This window comes from Myotis brandtii, unplaced genomic scaffold (assembly GCF_000412655.1).
Source record: "Myotis brandtii unplaced genomic scaffold, ASM41265v1 scaffold61, whole genome shotgun sequence".
NCBI lineage: Eukaryota > Metazoa > Chordata > Mammalia > Chiroptera > Vespertilionidae > Myotis > Myotis brandtii.
The window spans coordinates 3,605,058-3,628,830 of record NW_005370318.1 but is presented as its reverse complement, the minus strand read 5'-3'; the positions used below and the strand labels follow the sequence as shown (position 1 = coordinate 3,628,830).

The window sequence follows — 23,773 nt, the reverse complement described above, 5'->3', positions numbered from 1 at the left end:
GGGCATGTGTCCTTAACTAGAATCGAACCAAGGACCCTTCAGTCCATAGGCTGTTGCTCTATCCACTGAGCCAAACCAGCTAGGGTGCAAAATTATTTTTTTGAAAAAGGCAAAGAAATGATAAACACGAATCTCAGGAGAATAGGTAGGGGTGGCTGTGATTGGAGAGGGACACACAGGGGGCTCTAAGGTATTTATAAATGTTTGATTTTTTAAAACTGGGCATTGAATTTACAGGTGATCCTTTTCCTATTTTTGAAACTTTACATATGCATTAGATATTCCCTATTATATATATGATAAATTTTTTTTAAATTTTTTTTTAAGTGTGCTGGAACAGTGCAATACTCATAGTTAGAAATGCAACCACAAACTCTGGCTACATGTATGGTGTCCAAAGGGTTAAGCTTGTTCCTCTGCCTGTGGGTGGGAGGGCAGGCGGCAGCTGGGGCACAGTGGGAGTCCCTGGCTCCAGCTGGCTTCAGCCAGGATCTGCCAGGATCAAGCACCACGCCCAGGAACTGGCACCTGGGCAGGGAGGGGGGTGTAGGGGAGAAGGCTATAGACAGGTGGCACCTGAAGCCCTTGGTGACCTGATACATGTGAGGGACTGGGCCCAGTCAGATGGATGGTGGCCTCCTCTTGTCGGAGCCCCTCCATCTGGTAAGGAAGTGTCCTGGTGGCAGCTTGGAGCTGGTGAGAAGGGGAAGAGGGTCTGGGACTCAGGGTGGGGGTGGGGAAGGAACTGAGTGGGCTGGGCTCAGATACCAAGGGAGGCTGCTGGGATTAGCACCTGCTGAGAATGAGATTAGGTTTCCTGGGAAGAGCTCATCTATTTAATGTCCCCCAAAAGCTGTCTCCCTGTGGCTTTTCTCTGCTGGACAGATGGTGTCTGAGCTGCATCTTGGAGGGTGGGATCCTTGAGGGAGTGGTTGAGGTGGGGGTAGGACTTGCTGCCTGCTTGGTCATAGGATTCCCTGCTTTCCACAATAATGATCAGAGCTAACTCTTTTTTACTATATACTTGGCACTACATCCTAAGTCCTTCACACAAATTACCCCCATTTAGTTTTCAGCACCCAACTGCCTATAGTCTAGAGAGCAGATTTACATTTGAGTAAATTGAGGCTTGATAAAGTTCAAATCTTACCCAAAGTCAAGCAGACCTGAATGCAGGCAGTCGACTTCACAGCCCTCTCAGGAAACCATGACTGGCCATAACATCTTCCCCTTCTCATTAAATGGCAGCAAGCTCTTTCCAGTTGTTCAAGCCAAAAACCTGGACTCCTCTCTTTTTTTTTTTTATCTCACACCCCTTATCCAATCATCAGCAAATCCAGTTGGCCTGACCTTCAAATTATATCAAAGTTCTGCTCACTGCTCACTACTTCTACCACACCTCCACCCTCATACAAACCACCATCACCTGCCAGGCTGCTTACTGGTCTCTTGGCTCCGCCCTTGCTTGCATAGTGAAAACAGGGACTTTGGTTTGTTCACACTTTATGCCCAATCTATAGCTCAGTGCCTAACACATGGCAGGCATTCAATAAATATTTGTTAATGAACAAATGAATGAATGACCAACATCTCTCTCAGGAAATGACTCAGATTCAAAGGGGAAGATCTGCCTTAGCTTTCACAGCACTCATGACCTTCGGTAGCTGCAAGGCAGTGTAGTCAATGTCCTTTACTATTATGAACTGTCCTGGGTGTATACATATGCCATCATCACTGAGTCATCCACTTGTGCCTGCATACATGCGCGCAAACACACACACACAGGGACATGGAGCTGGAGCAGGGCTGCTTCTGAGAAGAAATGAGCCCAGGGCACTAATGTTAGGGAACTGTCCTCCTCCTGTCCCTGCACTGTATTCACTTTGGTTTTATTCTCATGAATAAAGAGTCACTGGAGGGTTTTGAACTGAAGAATGACAGGTCTGACTTCTATTTTAGAAGGATCACTGGTTGCTATGTGAATTTGAGGGGGGCAAGGACTGGGCTAGTTCCCCTGACAAATAAGAAATAGCAATGGTACATACTGAGGACTTTACTCAGCAGTTTCCATTGTCAATATAGCACCTCAATAACTCCCTCAACAGTCCTGTGAGGTGGGTTCTAGCAATAGCCACACTTTACAGAGAAGAAAACCGGTGAGGCTCTGAGCTGTAGAGTCATTTATCAAAGATTACACAGCAGAATGTCAGCATCCAAAGTCTGTCCTCTTCACACTTGAATAGGCTGCTTCCAGCCAGCATCCATCCACAGCCTATCCAGGCTCCAAAACCCAGTTCCAAGTTCACCTTTTCCAGGAAGCCTTCCCCAACCTTCCCCAATGGGCTATCCCCTCTTTTGAGAACCTATCTACAGGGCCACCATTCACTGAGTATTCCCTGGGTGCTGGGTACACTGCTGAATGCTTTATATATTGTGTAATATTCCAATAACCTAAGGAGCCACATACCCTGATAATATCCATTCTTCACATGAACAGTGGAGCTGAGAGAAGCAAAATCACAGAGCAAATAAGTTGTCTGCTGTCCTACTCACCTGGCACTGAGCCATCTTTTCATTACTTTCTTTTGATTTTTTCTTTCTTTTTCTTCTTTAATGTATTTCACTTTTTTTTTCTTTTCAGTCATTGGGTCAACGGGGATATTCACTAGATCATAGTGTGGTGGCTGCTCTGCTCTGAAATCTGTCTTTTTGTCCTCTTGACCAGACTTTAAATGCCTTAACACAGTGGTTCTCAACCTTCTGGCCCTTTAAATACAGTTCCTCGTTGTGACCGAACCATAAAATTATTTTCGTTGCTAATTCATAACTGTAATGTTGCTGTTATGAATCGTAATGTAAATATCTGATATGCAGGATGGTCTTAGGCGACCCCTGTGAAAGGGTCGTTTGACCGCCAAAGGGGTCGCGACCCACAGGTTGAGGGCCGCTGCCTTAACATCAAAGTCCACAAATAACATTTTGTTTGCCCATTCTACAGTGTTGGGCCTGAGCCTTGAACTTAAGGCAAATGAGATCAGAAGGATCAGGAGTTCTCGCTGAGGTGGAGGAGAGGGATGGGGGCCCTCCTGTAAACCCACCTATTCCTCAAGAGTACTCTGTCCCCTAAGCTCAAGTAGTCTTGAGGACAGCTTTCTCCAGGAAAATGCACCTTCTAGCTCTTTAAGAGCAAGACCCTGTGGAGAGGTGAAATACCCACACCCCAGCCTTGTTCCAAAGACATGTGCAGAGTGGGAAGGAAGGGGCAATGACTTTCAGTTCCCGTTAATGTGTCTAGAAGCAGCAGCTGATTCAGCTAGATGATGTCACCTTCCCAAACCTCCTGACCAGCAGCTGAGATGGGAAAAGCAGGAAACGGGGATACTCAGCTGGCTAAGTCCAAACATGCCTCTGGCAAAGGCCAACAGCAATCCCAGGCCCTGGAGTACCCTCCTGCGGACCAGCAAAAAGTCCTCAGTTGGGAGGACTGTAGGTGTCCTTTAAGACTCACATTCCAAAATGTGTTCCCAACTCTCCTTTTGCTAAGTAGCTTTCTGCATGTCCTGAGCTAACAATGCTTCATTTATTCCGAGGGTGGAGCTGTGGAAAAAGCCTAGGTTTGGAGCCAGACCAATCTGGGTCTGAATCTAGATTCTACCATGGACCCTGGGCATGGAACTTCATCTCTCTGAACCTGTTTCCTCATTGGAAAAGAAACTGGGGCCAACAGACCACGTACCATATAGACCGGGTGGGAAAATTAAAGAGAAAATTCATATAGAGTGCCTGACATGGGATATGTGCTCAGTAAATGCTAGTCACCATTATTCCCTTTGGATCCCTGTGAGAGAGGCGTGAAAGGTCATCTTCATCCGTAACACAAAGGACACAAAGGCCCAGACTGGGCCCACAGAGCATCAGTTGAGTATCTGTGTGGGTCTAAAGCTCAGATGAGCCAAGTTCAGTCTTGCCTTGCTTTTCTGTTTGTAAAATCTTTGCTTCAAATCTTCCCAGGCTGACTCTTTCTCCTTAATCTACTCTCAGGTCAAATGTCACCTCCTCAGAGAGGCGTTCCTTGACCTCCCTGTATAAAGTTGCTTCCCTAGACACTCCATCACTGTTTCATTTTCTTTACATCATTTAACCTTCTATCTGAAATCATCTTATTTGTTTGTTTCTCAGGCTAGCTGTCTCCCCCAGTAACATAAGAGTTCTATGAAAGTAGTGTCCTTAATTGTCTTATTCATCACAGCACCCCTGACACTTAGCACAGGACCTGGCATGTAGTACATTCAATCAACGGTTGAGAATCCATGTACATGGAGGGCCAACTTAAGTTATACACGGATTTTCTACTGGAAGGGGGTCAGAGCCCCTAATCCCCTGCATTGTTCAAGGATCAACTGTAGCTGGTGCTCAATAAGCATCTGCTAAATCACCAAATGAATGCACATGGGATGGCCAAAGGCTAAACTGACAATGGCCCCCATACTTACCCCTCTGCTCACTGTCAGTTCAAGGTCCTGGCTCCCATTTCAGATGCTGGCACTGCTATCTGGGAATCAGTGGACCGACAGGTGGCCAGGATGGGCATCCATACCTGGCAATGACTCATCTATTGGGATACCAGGACTCCCAAGGAAGGCCTTGGAATCTTTCCCTGGCATTCGAGGCTCCCACAAATCTGGCTTCAGCTGACTTTTCTGGCTTTATCACCTAATAAGAGAGACCCTTCCACACGTACTTCATACTGACCTGCCACTGCTTATGGGTTTCTTCTTGAGAGTCCATCCCAGCCTGCATATCTTAGCTCTTGCAGACCTCCCCTCCCCTAGCTTGCTGGGAGCACCAGCCCCTCTTTACCCTGTCTCTGTGATTAAGTCCCAGCACAAATCTCACCTCTTCATTAAACACTTCTCTTATTTGGCATTTAGCATTTATTGTTACCTTTCACAAAATCTCTTTTTTTAATATATATTTTATTGATTTTTTTACAGAGAGGAAGGGAGAGGGATAGAGAGTTAGAAACATCAATCAGCTGCCTCCTGCACACCGCCTACTGGGGATGTGCCTGCAACCAAGGTACATGCCCTTGACCGGAATTGAACCTGGGACCTTTCAGTCTGCAGGCCAACGCTCTATCCACTGAGCCAAACCAGTTACGGCCACAAAATCTCTTTTTATGTGTATTGTCTTTTCTAATTCAATTGGAAGTGCCTTGAGCGCAGAACTGGATCTTCAATGGTGATCTCTCAGTTAATAAATCTTCAGGGAAAAAGGCCCTCTTTGAAAAAAGTTGGCTGGGTTCAGAGAGGGTTGGAGAGAGGGCCAGGCTCCTCCCTGCTGGACTGGCCCCTTTGGTAGACAAGGAGGAAGAGGAGGTCATACTGTCTCAGTCCAGGAGCCAGCTGATGAGGCAGTAAGGGAGCCAACGAATCTGACACTATCACATGCAGCCTGAGACAATCCCCAGGTCATGTGTGTGACTGGGGTTTTGAGAAACCATCACTTTCAAGAATCTGGGCATAATTTAGTTATCAATCATAAAGAACAGTAGAAAGACTTTGCTCAGTTCAAAGGGACTTGTGTGGTATCCATTTCTGTGAACTAATCTTAGTTCTGGTTCCTGTCCTCTCACCATACTCTCCTTTCAATTGACTCCCCCTAGATATTTTATCCTTTTGGTTCTATACTTTGGTTTATTCTATCGTTCTGGAACTTTTCTAAGTTGCCTCCAACTCTTTGTAAAACAGAGTGAGGTTCCAATAAAAAATAACAGTTGGTCCAGTTTTCTTTAAAATGTTATAATGGTGCACAAAAAATTATTTTCCAAATGACTCTATAACAATTAAAGAAAAATGACAAAAAAATACATGTAAATTGGTCAGTATAGTGCTTGGCACTTAGTGAGCATTCAAAAATAAGGCGAAAAAAACACTGTCAATTCTTATTAGCTTCTCTTCTCTGGGCCTCAGTTTTCTCATGTGTAAATGAAAACAATGTCTTAGATTTGTTCATTTGTTCATTCATTCATTCCAAAATCATTCACTGAATGTTTACTATCTACAAGGAACAGTTCTAGGCATTAAAGATGAAATTCTGAACAAACTAAAGTCCTTAATATCATGGAGTTTATATTCTAGTAGAAGAGACAAACAAAACAATTAAACAAAAAGAAAATTTTAGATAGAGGTAGTGCTATGACAAAAATACAAGAAGGTTAAAGACTAGAGAGTGACTCAGAAGAGGTGCAGCTACTTCAGACCAAAGGCCAAAGAGAACCTCTTAGAGGAAGTGACCTGTGAGCTAAGTCAACTAAAAGAACCAACAAGGCAAACACCAAAGGCAGAGCATTCCTGGCAGAGGAACAGCAACTACAAAGTCCCTCAGGCAAGGACAAGTATGCCAGGAACCAGAAACAGCAGATCCCTGAGGCTTGAGTGCAGAAACTGAGGGGTAGAGGGATGGAGGATGAAGAGGCTGCCAGTATCAGATCATGCAGGCCTGAGAGGCTTTGGTAAGAACTCTGGGTTTTATTCCAAGTGGGTGGAGGATAGTAAGCAAGTTGTGATAAGCTCTGAACTTGGTTTTTAAAAGATCACTTTGGCTGCAGTACTGGGGTAGAAGTGATTTTTAAAGATTCTTTCCCCATTCCAAACTTCTTTTTCTCTGTCAATCGACGCTCCCTTGAACTGGGTGCCTGAGCAAGAAAGATGATACAGCCTCTTCACGAGAGGGAGCCAAGGAGTAGTTTCTGCTCTGGGCAGGATTAGGGAATGTGAGTCACCTGGTTCTGCAAGTGATGGAGGGAGTGGCCCAATCAGGGAGGGGTGGGAATCCCAGTTTGGAAAACATCCGTAAGCCACCTGTATTGTCTCTGCCTCCCAGTGTGGAAGTTTCTGCCAATGACACAGTGCTCTGGAATGCTCCCCCCCTCCTCCCCCCACAAACACACCCAATCTTCCGGTTACAGAGACATAGTTGTACTTCGAATTCCTCCCAGGATTTAGCTCAAATCTAGCCTATAGGAAATGGTCGATAAAGAGCTACTGATTGATTAATGAAGAGAGGGAATATTCTCAGCCATTAAGCAAATATTAATGAGTACTGTGCGTACTATGTTCGTCTCTGGGGATGCAAGCTGATTAAGATGGGTTTCTTGACTTCACTGAGCTCAGAATTCAGCAGACGGACCATAAACCACAGGCAGTGACAATGCTGGATACCAGAGTAACAGCAACAACATTTACAAGGCCCTCCTTATCCTGAGGTAGAACATGAAGGCCTTGGAGCCCAGACTGCCTGGGTTCAAATCACATTTTTTTTTATAATTATAAATTTCTTGTTTATTTACTTCCCTCTTTTCTATTTTAGGTTGGTTATCTTTTTCTCCCGAATCACAACTTCACCATTTACTAGCTGTGCATCTTTGGATAACTTCCTTATGCATCACTATTCTCCTCTGTAAAATGATAATAATAACAGTACCTACCTCAATGGTACTATTTTAATAGGGAAGGTTGGGGGAAGGTCAATTGGGGGGAAAAAGGAGATATATGTACTACTATTTGTAATACTTTAAACAATAAATAAATAAATAAATAAATAAATGGTACTATTTTGAGAATTCAATGAATTAACACATATGAAACACTTAAGTGTAAGTGCTCAACAAACACTAGCTATTATTAAAATTACTATTAACAGCTGCGCTAAGCGTGACATGTATGATCTTACTTCATCCTTACAAAAACCCTATGAGGCAGGTATTATTACCTCCATTTTTCAGATAGGGGAACCGAGGCTCAGAAAAGGACAGGGATGTGCCTTAATCAAACAGCTGCTACATGATGGAGCCTAGATTCAAACTCAGCTCTGTCTGACTTCAGAGCCTATAATTCCAACAATGAAATGATCCCATTCTCTTAAAAAGTCTCCAGCATGGTACAGGGGCCCCCATAAAGGGAGATGTGGTTATTATTCCATTGCCCCTGAAGATCTTCCAATAGTAGGTGCTGTGGAGCCCAGAGGAGAGGCCTTTTTTACCCTGACAGAGTCTGAGAAGAGTTCAAACGTACTAAACATACTGACCTGGGTGCCAACCACAGGCTTTGCTCTGGAGTTCCATGGCTTCCCGTCACTGAGATTTGGAGTACTAATTTGGAACCACAACCAAGTAAATCAGACTCAGAAACTGCCCCCAGGTGCCCAGACAGCTGCATGGATAGGCAGGTTGTTTCCTCAGGGTTGACTTCTTGTCTGGCCCTACATCTCTCTCAGTTTCATTACTTAGCCACCAGCCTCATACCTGCACCTGCTGCTTGACCTAGTCCCAGGAGACCCCAAGTCTTAGACTTGGGCCCCCTCCCTGGACCCTGCCCCAAGGGACCATTTCTGAGTGATTCCCTGGGGACTTCCTTGATATAGTAACCCCTAGGGTTCCATATGAATGTGAGTACTTTGAGCAAAGGGAAAATCTTCTCCCCGAGTAGCAAATTGAGAGCAGGTAGGACAAGGGGTTGGTGTTCTTGTTCTGAATCAGAGGTAAGCGCAGGGTGAGGCCTGGTGTGCCTGCATTTTATGTTTAAGCAGCACTGATCCTGGCCAGGTTAGGTCTCTCACTCAGCAGTATACCCTAGATGGACAAGAACATCCAGGGGTTAGAAATTAATGCTCATCTCTACTTCCCATTTGAGTCACACTCAGAAGCCTGGCCTTGCCTGGTAATCTGCCCACAGAAGGCAACTGATGGCTGAATCAATGAATGACCAAACTTCATCATGAGAGGAAAAGGAAAGACCCAGCATTTGGTAAGCTTTTACCCTACATCAGGCACTGTGCACACACCATTCATCGTTATGAATGTTAGTTAACTCAGTCACTAAACACTTAGCCACCAAATGCTAGGCTTAATAGTAGCTGATAACAGTAAGTGAGAGTTTCCATCCTCAATAAGCTCAGAGCACCTTAGTCTTTCTTCCAACAATCCTGTGAAATAAATATTATTTCCCATTTATAGATGTCCAGGCTTAGAGAAGTTACTTGTCTAAACTCATGAAGCCAGATAAGTGAGAAAGCTAGGATATTACTTCCACTCAAAAAAATGCTTCTTGGCCCTAGCCAGTTTGGCTCAGTGGATAGGGCATTGGCCTGCAGACCAAAGGGTCCTGGGTTTGATTCTGGTCAAGGGCAGGTACCTCAGTTGCAGGTTCCTCTCCAGCCCGGGCCCTGGTCAGGGTGCGTACAGGAAGCAACCAATCGATTGCTTCTCCCACATCAATATTTCTCTCTGTCTTTCCCTCTCTCTTCCACTCTCTCAAAAAAAATCAATGGAAAAATATCCTCGGGTGAGGATTAAAAAAAAAAAAAAGAAGCTTTTTGGTTGAATGAATGACAGAGCTGTGGCTATGATCTCAGTCAAGGAGCAGCAATAAGACCAAACATTTATAGTTCTCAAAGTGCTTTTTCATCTATCATCTCCTTGGGCTTCACAGCTCGCCCATGAGGGAGGCAAGTTGGGTGTTATCTTTCTTCAACAGATGAGGCAACAGGCAGAGTTTGGGCAAGAGACTTAGGGCTGCACAGTAAACAAGGACTGGGGCCATCCTGGAAAAACTCCAGAGTCCCCAAAACACCTTGTTTAATCAAACACATGCCAAGCACCTACTATGTGCTAAGCATGCTCCTACACGCTTTAAATACTCAATCCACTCAGTCAACAAATATGATTGAGCACCTTCTATATTCCAGGTTCTGTGGCAGGATCTAGAGCAGGGGTGGGCAAACTTTTTGACTCGAGGGCCACAATGGGTTCTTAAACTGGACCGGAGGGCCGGAACAAAAGCATGGATGGAGTGTTTGTGTGAACTAATATAAATTCAAAGTAAACATCATTACATAAAAGGGTACGGTCTTTTTTTTTTTAAGTTTTATTCATTTCAAACGGGCCGTAGTTTGCCCACGGCTGATCTAGAGATATAGCAGTGGATAAAGCAGAGGAAGAGTTCCCTGTTTATTGAAGGTATTTGTCAAAGATAAAAGGAAATATGCTGCCTCATTGCCAAATGCCTATTCTGCAACACTGGCCAAACCCTACAGTGTACAAAACATGACTTGGGGACCTTGTGGAGGAGGTTGGGGGACAAGGTTGAGTCCGACCTGAGCTTCAGGAATCTTCAGATCTCCAAGCTCTTAGTTCAAAAGATAATTCACATACTTTATCAGCCTAAAAGTTTGCTTTTTTTTAAAAAAAATTTATTTACTTATTTGAGAGAGCAAGAGAGAGAGACAGAGAGAAATTGGTTTATTGTTCCACATATTTATGCACTCATTGGTTGATTTTTGCATGTGCCCTGACTGGGGATTTAACACACAACCTTATGGCATCTGGTTGATGCTCTAATCAGCTGAGCTACCCAGCTCTTAAAGAGTAGCTCTAATAGCAATGACAGCAACTTGATCACCTGTGAAGGCAATATGATAAAAAACAATAGTAGGACCATACTGAGTAGTAATTATTATATGCCAGCCTACATGTTAAATGCTCCATGTATCTTACAAGTTATTCTCATGCTTATAAAAATCTTTCAAAAAAAGCATTATGTATTATTATCCCCCTTTTGATAGATGAGGAAACTAAGGCTGGGGGAGATTAAGTAATTTGCCCAAGGGTAACCATAGAGCAAGCAGGATTCAGCACTGGTTGTCAAATTTTGTACCTGACTCTTAACAGTGATGGATTTCTCCCAGGGAGACAATGGAGAGGTAGGCATCAGGAATACCAGGAGCAGCTGCTGCTTGGAGGGCTGGTGCCTCCAGAGCCCCCAAAAGATTCTTCCTCACTCCACTGAGATGAGAAGGTAAGGTGGAAATTGTTAGGATGCTCAAGCTATCCCTAGGGCAATAGGAGTGTCTCCCATTCTGCTGAACCTCCAGGGAAGAAGTTTGTGACCTCTAGTTGCCATCTACCAAGCTCTGAGGGAGAGACAGAAGGGGAGCTGTTGCAGAATAGTCTTTCCTCCCTGGGATGGGGTGGGGGAGCATACGAGGGAAGAAGCCTGATTGGTTCTTTACTCTCTTGGGCAAGAAGCCTATACATGTGATATGGTGCATGTCCTTCACATGGAACTCCTTTGGGGGAATGCCAGGGCACCTTTTGGACCCAAGTAGCCTCAGAAAGGAGAGACTGGCACAACTCTGAACTGCAAGCTAAGCTAACAACTTCTAAGCATTGTAACTAGGTCATCAGGTTCCTGGAGAAGCCAGCTGTGGCTGGGGGTTGGGGAGGGAAATTTTTCAGCCTACCAAGATCCCTACTTCCCTTCAGGCCCCACCCTCCCCGAAATCTGCACCTGCTCCCAAGTGGACCCCTCCCCCCAGCTGGGCCCAGCTGTCAACGGCTCCCAATGCCCCGCCCCAGACTTCCACAGGCCAAAACCCCAGAAGGGGGGAGGTTGCTGTTGGGCAGGAGGCATCTTATTGCCACCTGAACTCTTCAGAAGGAAGCCATGGGGCAGGGAAGGAGTGGCCTCTCTTGGGGGCTATTTCTTGCTCTATTAGGACAACAAGAAAGCTGCCCCCCTTTGGGCCGCCCGGGGTACCTTCCTGGCATTGTTGCCACAGGTGGCAAGAGACAGGTGATGTTTACCCGGCTGAGACCAGAATTGCCAAAAGGCTTCAATCAAGCTTTTGAGTCTGCACCTGGCCCAGAGCCCCAAAATAACAACCAGGGCAGCCTACCTGATCTGCAGGTCGCAGGTGCCTCTGTCTGCTGAGCCCCGGTTGGCAAGGGATTCTCTTTCCCAGGGGTTACTGGAGACCTAGTTGCATCCCTCTGGTGATGGGCCTCTCCCCATTGGATCCCCCTCTACCATCAACCATCCCCATCCCTCTTCCCAGAGGTCTCCATCAGTCACCGCTCCCTTTTTCATGACCAGGTTTACTGACAATCCACACCCTTTTCAGCCAGTCTGTCTCCTCACTGTCTCCCAAATGCTTCATACACAATCCACCTTCCAGATCTGTCTGGGTGGTTCTTACCTATTGAGCCCACCCTTGCCACATTCTTTTCACCTACTACTGGAAGTCTTCATAGCCCACATCTTCTTAACAGATAATAATGATGCCTTACATTGACTGAGCTTACTATACTACAGGTCAGGCACTGTGCTGGGTGGGCTACAGAGTCACTCACTCATTCAACAAATATTTGTTGAGTGTCTCCTATGTGTCAAGCACTCTGCTAGATGCTGGGGATAAGGGTAAAAATGAGACAAAGCCCCTACACTCTGGGAGTTTAGGTTTTACTGGAGGAGATAGACAGTAAACATGTAAACATGGGCAGCCTCTGAAGAGGTGATATTTGAGTTGAGACCTAAATGATAAGAACACAGCCTTAATTAGAGCTAGGGGAAGAGTAATGTAGGCAGAAGGAACACAGCAGCCTATGAGAAAGAGATTATTGCTATTATCTTCATTTTATAGATGAGGACACTGAGGACTCAGTGTGAATTACACAAAGCCACACTGCTGAGAAAACTATTATTCAAGTCCCTGGCGACCTTTCCCCTTTCTGACATTCCACAACTGGCACAGAAGAGGGTCTGGGTTGGTGATGCAGTTGGCGAGGGAGAGGGTACACACTGATGATGCAGGCTGAGGGTAGAGGCCTCTGAGCCGAGTCATCAGCTGAGTAGCTGATGGTGGAAACGGGTTGGTTTGGCAGGGGTCCAGGGCACCTGTAGGACGCAGCCAGTGGGTCTGCCCTCTTCTGCTTTGGAGTCTACACCACAGATTTGGCACAGTTTGCCTGGAACCATTCATCAAGGGTTTTGGGTCTACTCCTACTGCTTCAAATGAGTTTGCTTCCTTAGAGACAGAGACATTTTTTGTAGCCTAACCTGCATCTAATAATAACAACCCTTCATGTTCATTGAGCACACCCTTGCTGAGTCCTTGCCCAACCCCAGGCCCTGTGCCAAATACTCAAAATGAAATAAACCAGTCTGGGCCTGCAAAAAAGCTATGACGCAGTGGCTTTAGGGTAGGCTTTGGCACCAGATATATCTGAGTACAAGATGTACAAGGTGTGTTACTGTGGACACATTATAGAGCCTCTTGAAGCTCTGGATTCTCCATCTTCACATTAGAACAGTTGTGAGGACCAAAGACGATTATGTCAAGGGCATAAACATAGCACCTGGCACAGAGCCAGCAGTCAACATAGACTGTTATTATTACTAAAAAACACTTTTGTGTTTCACTTTCTGGTTTAAGCCTCGCTTACTCTGGTAGGTTGATATTACTCTCTAAGATTTATGAATGAAAATTTGAAGCTGATTTGCCTGGTGTGACGCCACCAGCAAGATATCAAGCTAAGTTTCAAATCGGAGTTGAGTGTTATCTATGGGTGTGTTGAAGGTGATCAATACATACTAACTAGAATAAACCTTGCCTGGCATGTCCGGGAACTAAAAGGTCAAATCGGTAATGTATACAGCCTGATGGCAGAAGGACACCAGCCAGGCCCAAGGTGTGGGGCATAAAAACATACCAGTGAGGCATGCCACTCACTGCAGTATCCAGTGTCCCTAGCATTCAGCACATATAAAGCATTCATCAGTATTGGCTGATTTAACAAATGAAAAACTCCGAAGACATTTCTGAGCAATTAGGCAACATCGATAACACCTGCCTTACAAGCCAGAACTCGGATTCTAAATCTGGCTCTGCCATTCACTGTGGGACAAACCCATGCCTTAGTTTCCGCCCTGAACTGGGACTGACCACCTAACCTACCTCACTGTAAAATGATGTATACAAACAAGTCTGGTAAATTAAAAAGTATTATCATGCACATAAAAGCAATTATCATCAGACAATAAGGCGGTAAAGTATGAAGTCAAACACCTGGAGTTTGAATCCCAGGTCCACATGGTACTAGCCTATGAGGCCCTGAGCATGTCACTGTTCACTAAGCCTCAGTTTTCACAACCATAAAATGAAGATAACACCACCTACCTTGTCGGTTTTTTAAGAAGAATTAGAGATAACATAGGCTTTGGAGTGAGACAGAATTGGTTTCACAGACTCTGCCTCCTGCTAACTGAGTCCTTCCAAATCTGTGTCCTATAATGATAAGATTTTGAGATAATAACACAGAGATGATGTTGGTAAAGGCCTGCCACACAGTGAGCACCGGATAAATGTCAATGATCATCTTGACACTGGTACAGTGCAGGTAGGGGGCACAGTACAGTGTTTAAAAGTGGGAGCTTGGAGGCTATCCTCCCAGGCTTTGCCACTTACTAACTGTGCTACCTTGCATAAGCTGCTTAACCTCTCTGTACCTCAGTTTCCTCATTTGTAAATGGGGATAATAATAGTACCAACTTCAGGGTGTTGTGCGAATGGAATAAATTAATACATGTAAAGCACTTGAACAATGCTTGGCATAGAGTAAGCACTTGATAAATGTTAGGTGCTATTAATAGTGATGTTAACAATAATATTAATCACCAACTAGAATAAGAGGGAGAGACTGGGACACAGGCATCCCATGGAATAATTTGAGGTAAGTTCCTAGGCAGCTGTTTCTGGGCAAGTTCTTAACCTCTGAGAGAAAAACTTCTATGGAAAGGACCTGAGGCTGGAGGCTCCTGAGCAAAAAATCCCTGTCCCACTGACCAGGAGGTCAGCCTCTGGGGAGGCAAGTCAGGCTCCTTGGAAGGGACACTGTGTTCCCAGCCGCCTGACTCAGGGGAACAAAGGCACGTGTGTGTGGCCAGGGAGGAGGGAGGGCAATGTTTCCCTTTCAAGAGCAGAACAAAGGATCTGAGGCATAGTTGAGTGTGTTCCAATCCCCTCCCAAGCTATATCCCCCGCCTCAGATGATTGTCCAACAAGGTTTTCAACCTAGCTTCCTGAAAGGTGCTGGGGACGGGGGTGGAGTGGGTCAGGGTAGGGGGGCAGGCTCCACTTCACTCTACCCTCTGTCATCAATCTCCAAGAGGCAAGATTTATATGTGACAAACCTCTAAGATCTCTCTTAGGAGTCTCCATCCTGTGCAGGGGTGGGGTGGGGACTCCTGGGGGAACTCAGGGTTAATGGATGACATAAGCCATTGCAAGTGACAGGCTAAATGGCCCTCTAGGGCAGCGGTTCTCAACCTGTGGGTCGCGACCCCTTTGGGGGTCGAACGACCCTTTCATAGGGGTCGCCTAAGACCATCGGAAAACACATATATAATTACATATTGTTTTTGTGATTAATCACTATGTTTTAATTATGTTCAATTTGTAACAATGAAAATACATCCTGCATATCAGATATTTATATTACGATTCATAACAGTAGCAAAATTACAGTTAAGAAGTAGCAACGAAAATAATTTTATGGTTGGGGGTCACTACAACATGAGGAACTGTATTAAAGGGTCACGGCATCAGGAAGGTTGAGAACCACTGCTCTAGGGGAAGTCCAAGATTGGAACTGCTACTGAGTGAAGGAGCCATGGAGAGAACCCAGGAATTCTGACCAATCCCCCAGTGTGGGGTTGAGAGAAAGGTCTGATAGTACTAAGTAGAAATGCATTTTCTAAATCTTAAAAGAATGATCAGAGGCTGGAGAGAGAAGCTGGGTGAAGGGTGAAGGGGAGGAAGCAAAGAAAGTAACTGACAAGAGGAAAGGGAGGGACACATCCAAAAAAAGTAGTTTGTGGAGGGGGGAACCTTTAGGGACATTACTTTCCAGTTTCCATACTCTCGCCAGCAGGAATCTGGCTGCTGGGTTGGGACAGGAAGCAGTCCATGGAAGTCATGGCAATGGCATTTCCTGAAGAGCAAGAAAAAAACCTCTAGTTCCGAGGGGAGCTCTGGAGTCTGCCCAAAAAGGCATGTAGCTTAGAGCTAGCTGTAAGGCTAGCTGTAAGGCTCCAGCTTGCCCTGAGAGCGTCATCAGGGATGAAACCAAGTAGCAAAGGTTCCAAAGGTAGTTTCTTTCCACACAAACAATTATTTGCAAAAATCAATATGTAGTAAACGGGAAGCCAGATGATGTGATTGAGGAAGCCCTAGGATGCAGCTGCTGTTTGCCGCTGATCCTAATAGTCACTACTCTGAGAGCCTTAAGACTTGAACTAAATCACTGAATCTTCAGAAAGAGGCACTATTATTATAGCCATTTACAAGTTAAAAGACTTGCTCAAGGTCACGTAGCAAGTAAGTGGTCAAGCCCTGATTTGAAAGGCCCAACCCTGCATCTTCCTCCTGATGTAACTTCCGGCAAGCTGCTTCATCTTTCTCAACCAGATTTCCCTCTGGCTCACCACCCTGGGTGGCCATGAGCATCAAAAAGACAAGGTGGATATGAAAGTGCTAAGCGGTAAAGTGCTACATAAATCTGGAGTATTGTTAGTGTGGGGTCGGTGATAAATTGCCCTATATTGATACTGAGATTAGTTAATTTTTGCAGTTAAAGCATTGCAGCTTCTAACAGAAAAGAGCCATCCTAAAACATAACTAACGTGAAATATAATACGGGAGGAATCTGCCACAAGGCCTAAGGCCAGTGAGAACCAGGATTCCTAGACTATCTACTTCAACCCTCCATCTTACAGATGGGGAAACAGGCTTGGGGTTGAAGTGACTTGGCCAAGGTGAGATAGTGAGTTGGAGCAGATTGAGAGTACAATTGGGGTCCTGACTCTAGACCAGGGCTTGTACTACATGGCACAGGAACCCTATGGTGCTCCTGCTCTGACAGGAACACTGGTAAGGCATGTCTGCCCTGAGGGTCACTATTGCATCCAAAAAAAAGGAGGCTGGATTACTGAAGATTCCGTGAGTAGGTCTCTGACATGAGTTCTGTGGCAAAGAATAACTACAACACCAACATGTGCCAGGATCTGTGCATCTTAGGCACACCTCATTAGGTCTTTGCCATGACCTTTTGAGGCAGGTATTATTTGTCCCAAGGCTCAGGAAATTCAAGGAGTTAGCCCAAGGTCACACAGCTAGATGTGGGTGAGCCAGGACCTGCATCCAGGCATGTGACAGTTATTCAGACAGAAATATTATAGCAATGGAGGAGGACTATTCAGGATACCATATTTGGAGAGAATGATCCCTGAAGAACATGTATCTCATTTAGTCCTCATTCTGTGATCTCTAAGTGGTTGAAAAATGTGGACCCATCAATATGCTGTGTGAGCCTGGTCTTATTTTTCAGTCGCTTTTCACCACTTCCACCTCTACCTCCTGATCCAAGCCACTATTTTTCTCACCTGACAGTTGCACCAGCCTCTTCACTGGGCTCCCAGCAGCCACCCTTGAAGAATTCAGATCATTTCACCGCTGCTCCAAACCTCCTGGCCTCTCTCATTTAACCAAAGCTAAGTCCTCATCAAAGCCTGTAATGTCCCATGTGATCTGACCTCTGACTACTTCTCCCCCGCCCCCTCAATCTCAACCACTCTCCACTGTCACCTCTTACCGCCCATCCCTCTTATTGTTTCTTCTCTAGCTGCATTGACCTTCCTTATCCTTGAACATGCCAAGCATACGCACTCCTGAGCCCATTTTCTCTCCTTAGAACACCCGTTATGCAGGTACCCACATCGTCCACTACTTCATCTTCTTCAGGTCTTGGCTCAAATGCTAACTTTTGGTGATGCCTTCCCTGACCACTCTTAAAATTGCAGTCCCACCTCCCTTGCTAAGTATGCCCTATGCCTCAACCTGTTTTATTTTCTTCCTAACACTTACTAACACCTAATATATGATATATATATATTTACATGTTTATTGTCTGTCTCTCCCCACTTGAATGTGAGCTCCACAAGGACAGATTTGTTTTATTTAATGCTGTACCTCTGGTACCTAGGACAGCCTGACATACAGTAGGAGTTTGATAAATACTGTTTGAATCAATGAATAAATGATCAGGTAAAGGGCAGTTTCCATTACTATTATTCTGGTTTAATACATGTCTGTTTCTTCAGAAATTTAGTGGGCATCTCTTTCACTAGGTACCTGCTGTGCCTAAGACCTCTGCTCAGTGCCGAGGAAATAAGTATGGACAAACAAGTATTGACTGGGACACTCAAGAAGCTTCTAAACTAATAGAGATATGGTAATTTTAGAAATGTCTTCTTTACACTAATTTAAACTCTACCACTGTTATTTTCCCCTCATTAATGCAAGTTCTGCTGGGTACTATACTGATAAAAAAAAAAAAAAAAAGGCTTAGCCCCTCTTCCTTCAGATATTTGAAATTGGTGATCATATTCTCCTGGGTCTTCTCTTCCCCAGGCTAAACAAAAAGACCCAGTGGGATTGTGTGACTCGAGTCTGCCAACTGAGAATGGGGAAGACAGACTGCCGGCTGGAGGAACAGAAAAGCAGCAGATCCAGGAGCAGAGTGACTTCTTCAAAGAAAAGAGATGGAGTCCTTAGGGAAGACTTCATGGAATTAGGTTGGAGGTTGGGGGTAGGGACAAGACCCTGCTAATTAACGTAGTAGGAGATTATGTTGCCGTAGAAGAGCAGCTCAGCGGGAATTACTCCTAAACTAACCATGCTAAACGCAGAAAAACACAGTTACTGAAAGAAAGCCCATAAGGAAAGGCTGAGGGTGCTGAAAAACCAAGGCGGCTGGGCATAGAAGAGGACACTCAAGCCCACTGGCCTCAGGACAGATACCTGTTTGGGAAGAGACAGCTAACAACTGCTGCTTCCTGTAGCCCAAACAAATCAGGTGACTGCCCACACAAAAGTCAAGAAAACCCTCTGGGTTCTGTTGGGGCTCCCTGACAAAATACCTGGGTATTTTTATACCAGAAGTTGAAAGGCTCCATAGGGATACTGGGGAAATTTGTCCTAGGAAGTCTAGAAAACCCTATGATGGTGATAGAGTTTTAACAGCAACCTCAAATGTACATCCAGAAGAACTGGGTGCTTTGAGGGGGAGCCCCTGAAACACTTCTATCTCAATTTGGGACCTGAATGAGATTACTAAAAATTTCCACGTTTGGGGTTTCTAATGGGGTTTCCCCAAGAAAACCACAGAGCTGCAACAGCTGGTGAGATCTGCAAAGGTCGCTGAGGTATCTGAGCAGACGTCTATACAGAAGCCGCCAGACCAGGCAAGAAGAAATGTAAGACCACAGAGCCATGCAGACTGGAAAAGGCCAAATTATGTATTCTCCCACACACACTTCACTGCTCTCAACAATGGCATTTCCATCTAGCTATGGGGTTTCCCAGGGACAGCAATCCCAAAATGTCTTAGCCCACCAGGGTCCTCACCCCATAACTGTCCACATTCCCACTGGAAAGCCCCAGAAACACTCTGTCCCTTCAGGGAAAGTCACATTACATATACCATTTTGGGTGAACATCTCAGGGGCTGACTTTGTTTCCTCCGAAACTCTGGGGGCAAAGTTCAGTCTTCTGAGACAGGTAGTCTATTCAGGGGGTGCTCCCACCCTATAATTAAGGCCCAGGAAGGGCCTTTGTTCTAGATCCTTTACTAGAGTCAAGCTATGGTAGGTGGCTATCATTATTTCATTTTACAGGGAGAGATGGATGAACAAGAGACAAACAGGTTTAGCATCTTGCCAGGTGACCCCAAGCAAGCAAGTGGTGATGTAGCTATGAGTCTGGAATTCCAGTCCTTGGAGCATCCCCCACAATTAAGTATACATACCCAGAGCAGGCCACCTTCTCCCCACATGCACAATTCTTATCTATTGGTAGGGCCTGAGAGGGTCTTAACAATGAAAAACTTAACAAGAAGCCCACCCTGACTGGACAAACTCCTGATACCTGCTTGAGTTTACCAGTGCAAGAATCTGAGTCTACATACTTGCCTTTGGGAACCTGCTACTGCCAATAAAGGCACTGTTCTTCCTGCAGCGACCTAAACAATGCCAAGATCACAGACCAGAGTGAGCACCTCCACAGGCATGTTTTACTCAGCCCAACAGCATCTCTGGCTTTCTGTGCTAGTCACTTTATTATTCCTTGGAGAACTTGATATGGATGGAAAGAGTTTTAGACTTTGGAGTCAGGCCAACCTATGTGTAACTTCTCATTCAGTCACTTAACTGGCTGTGGGACACCTGGGGCCAGTCACTTAGCTTCACAGGTAAACTGGGAATAAACCTACCTACCTTAAAGGTTATTGTGTGGAATATATAAAATAGCATGTCATTTCCATGAGGAAAGGTACCATGTCTGGCTTATGGCCAGAATCTAAAACATTGTATGTTTCATAGTAGATGCTCAATAAATTATAGCTGCATAAGTAAAAGACCTAAGACAATGCCTTGAATATAAGATATACTCCATAAAGGCTCATTTCCTTTCCTTTTCCTGTAGGGATGTTAAATTTAGAGAATGCCCAAGGATAAAACAACCCATAATTCCTACAGTCCTGGATTCCCCCCAGCCTATCCTCCAGGAAGGTTATGAGATGCCACTGTAGTAGCCAATCTGTGCAGCTCAAACCAAATGGTACCTGAAAGTGGGCAGGTGCCTTCTACCCAAAAGATCCTGAGTCACCCTAGCCAGTTTGGCTCAGTGGATAGAGCATCAACCTGCGAACTGAAGGGTCCTGGGTTCGATTCCGGTCAAGGGCACATGCCTGAGTTGTGGGCTTGATCCCCAGTAGGGGCATGCAGGAGGCAGCCGATCAATGATTCTTTCTCATCATCGATGTTTCTATCTCTCTTTCCCTTTCCTTTCCTCTCTGAAATCAATAAAAATATATTTTTAAAAAAGAATTAAAAAAAAAGATCCTGAGTCAATACCTTCTGGCCTCAGGGAAAATGCATGCCCAGAAATAGTTCTGACATAACTGGCTCATCTGCACACATCCCCTCTGTTCACCAAGAGGAAGAAGTATATGGTATGTTGTCCAACGGGCTCTGATAATTCTTGAGCAATGAGAGAAAATGGAATTTCAATATAGTGGCTGTCTACTGAACTTGCCCAGTGCTGCTGTGTCTAAAACCTCTTTTCACATGCAACACTGATGACTGGCAATTCTCTGGCCCAGGTAGCCCTCTGGAGAGAGGCAGGCAACTCTCCCAGATTGCCTTTTGTTAATAGCTGGCAACAACCCACCTGTTATTAGGACCACTGGCCAAAGACAACAGTCATGCAAAGTAGGCAAATGACCCAAGTCTACCTAGAGATGCCTCAGAGGGTGTGTCTGAATGAAGCACTGGAATCCTGTCCCTCCTGTAATCAGCTGAACAAATATTTGCCCCCAAAGAGAATCAAAGCAGGAGGGAATGAGAGGTCATTGAACAAACCAACAGGAACTATTTAATCATTTATCCCCCCAGGGAGTTCATTTACAGAATGGCTTTCAAGTCTGGTCAGCCTTAGCTCAAGAGTGCCCTCTCCTTTACCTCCCCCAACCCCGCCCCAATCATCTGACCTCTATTGACTTATCTCTTTGCCTTGTACAAGTATTGGCAACGGAAAGAGTTGATGAAGTTGCAAAGAAATGGGAAATAAGACAGGGGGTGGGGTTCCAGGGCAAACTCAGGTCTCTGCTCATTCGTAAACTGAAGTGTCTGCCACGCCCTAGGCCCAGCCTATAGATAATTGCATTCTTGACATTCCTGAGTCCACGGTGCATGGCCCCTTCCATCTTAGTTTCTTCAATAGATTACTTATTTTGCACAGCCTGCTCAATTTTAGGGGTATTCTAAAGGGACAGAATACCTCTCATAAGCCCTCACCTCCCCTAGGCAGGGAGATAGCAAGAAAATATGACTGAGGTCACTGTAGAATAGCAAAAATTGCCTACAATGACCACTAATACAGAATCTCTCACCACTGTCACATCCTAACTTGGTGACAAGCAAAAGAATTCTCTCTCCTGGGAAAGCAATGAGGCATGACTCCTGGTCCCAACTACTACAGCAAACATGTTGGTGTCAGTCACTGTGCTCATATTAGCTCCAAGATTACAATACCCTGCAAGGCAAGGAGGGCTTGCCACATTTTTTTAGTGGAAGAAACTGAGGCCCATGTCAGTTTGATCCTGAAGTCAGTCACTGAATCTTGATGTCCCATAGAGCCCCCACAGACTCAGTTCTTGCTTTGCCAGCAAACAGTGCTCGGTGAAGAGGCCCCAGGGCCCTGGCCGGAAAGCAATAGGCAGAACAGCTGGAGCTCCCCAACCGACTCTAGGTAGTGAAGTACAAAGTTCAGGCTTAATGTGTGACACAGCAAGAGCTCAGGAAACAGGCCAACCATATAGAAAGTTGCACACTTTAGAGCAAATGAACACAGGGGTGCAGCACAAACACAACTGGCCACTGCCCTAAAATCAGGCAATCCTCAGCCATCCAAGCCAGTGGAAACTCCTGCCTGGCCTTGCCTTTTTCTGAGAGGATATCAGGTATGCAAACTTCAAAATAAAAAGAATTTGATGTGGGGGAGGGAAGCCCAGAATAGACTGACATCCCTGAGGGAGTAAGAATGGAGGGGCTTATGGGTCACTGATACTCGCTATCTTCTCTAGGCCTTATACTCATCACCCCTTTGGGCGGTGAGCCATTATGTCAGGGTGAGGGGAACCCTGGACTAACTTCCCACTCTCAAATGAACAGGCTATGATTTCCTCCACCGAGAAACTGGAACACAGGTAGGAAAGAGTGGGGTCACGAGGGTGACCAGAATGAAAAATGCCTGGTCCTTCAAGCACTCGGTCATCCGTTTTTTAGAACCGATAACCTTTTGCAGCGCAGAGGCCAGTTCATGTCTCCTTAACAACATGTCCAAGTAACCATCCGGCACAACAGAAAGAGACATGGGGAAAGGCTGATGAGATCTCTCTGAGCAGAGGACAAGGAAAAGGGACGCACAAGGGGTGTGGTCCTTACCCAGCCTCCGTTCTCCTGGATCCAAGGCTCTAGGTGGTCATTCAGGTAAGTGGCCATCCACGTTGCAATCCGACTCACCAATACCTGCATCTCCTTGTCCACACTTTCCACGCACAATGCCCCACCGAACGAGAAAAAGGCCACAATGCGACCCCAGTTCACCCCATCCCGGAAGAGTTCATTCACTACTTGCTCAAAGCTCTGATATGCTGTCCCTGGGGTGATGTGGAGCTGGGATGTCAGGTCGCTGAACGCCCGCCGGTACCTCAGTTCAAACTCGTCGCCTGCCTCCCTCAGCGCTTGCTTCACCGCTGCCATGGGAATCACCTCCCGGGCATCCAAGCTACTGCTGTGGCCAGTGGCTCCATTCACCGCAGGGCTGTCCACCAGGTGCCAAGATGGGTTGCCATTGATGGCACTGGGGGTCTCCACCTCTGATTCAGTCCCTTCTGGGGCCTCAGTTCTGTTCTCTTCCACATCACTAAACTGACTCCAGCTGTATCCTTTCTGGGAAAGCTTGTAGGAGAGAAAGTCAACCACCAGTTCCCGGTTGCTCTGAGACATTTTTTATAATAGGGATGGGCTCGACCAGTCCATTGTCCAAAACACCTGCTCACTCACTGGAGTCTGGTCTCTAGTTAGTGGTTGCCTTCTGAGATCCAAAGCCAAGATAAGGTTCTGAAGGGAGAGAAAGAGCTTTCAGGAAAAAAAAAATGAATTAATATGCAAGCCATTTAACCTACAACATCGCATTCCACCTCCAGATACCAGAACTGGCTTCTTTGTGGTTCTTATGAACGCCTGAGACTAGCTTCTCAGACTCCCATCAAGTCAAATTGAAAGCACCAGTGGTCTCTGAACCATCACACCGGCCT

General features: G+C 45.5%; 1 protein-coding gene across 9 annotated transcripts in view; it reads right to left on the bottom strand.

Annotated features, from left to right (window-relative positions):
• BCL2L1 (BCL2-like 1) overlaps positions 1-23,773 on the bottom strand; it is a 47,866-nt gene that overhangs the window by 22,410 nt on the left and 1,683 nt on the right. For 2 of the 9 annotated variants that reach the window (XM_014550659.1, XM_014550657.1), the window contains exons 2-4: positions 22,899-23,594; positions 17,280-17,323; positions 10,716-10,843 (exon numbers count right to left, since the gene is read on the bottom strand). In XM_014550659.1, the coding sequence (XP_014406145.1) occupies positions 10,723-10,843; positions 17,280-17,323; positions 22,899-23,462 (729 nt within the window). In that variant the 5' untranslated portion in view covers positions 23,463-23,594 and the 3' untranslated portion in view covers positions 10,716-10,722. Of the gene's footprint in view, positions 1-10,715; positions 10,844-12,523; positions 12,865-14,016; positions 14,125-17,279; positions 17,324-22,898; positions 23,595-23,666; positions 23,749-23,773 lie in introns of those variants that run through there. The other 7 variants (XM_014550660.1, XM_014550658.1, XM_014550661.1 and 4 more) reach the window with 6 other exon arrangements.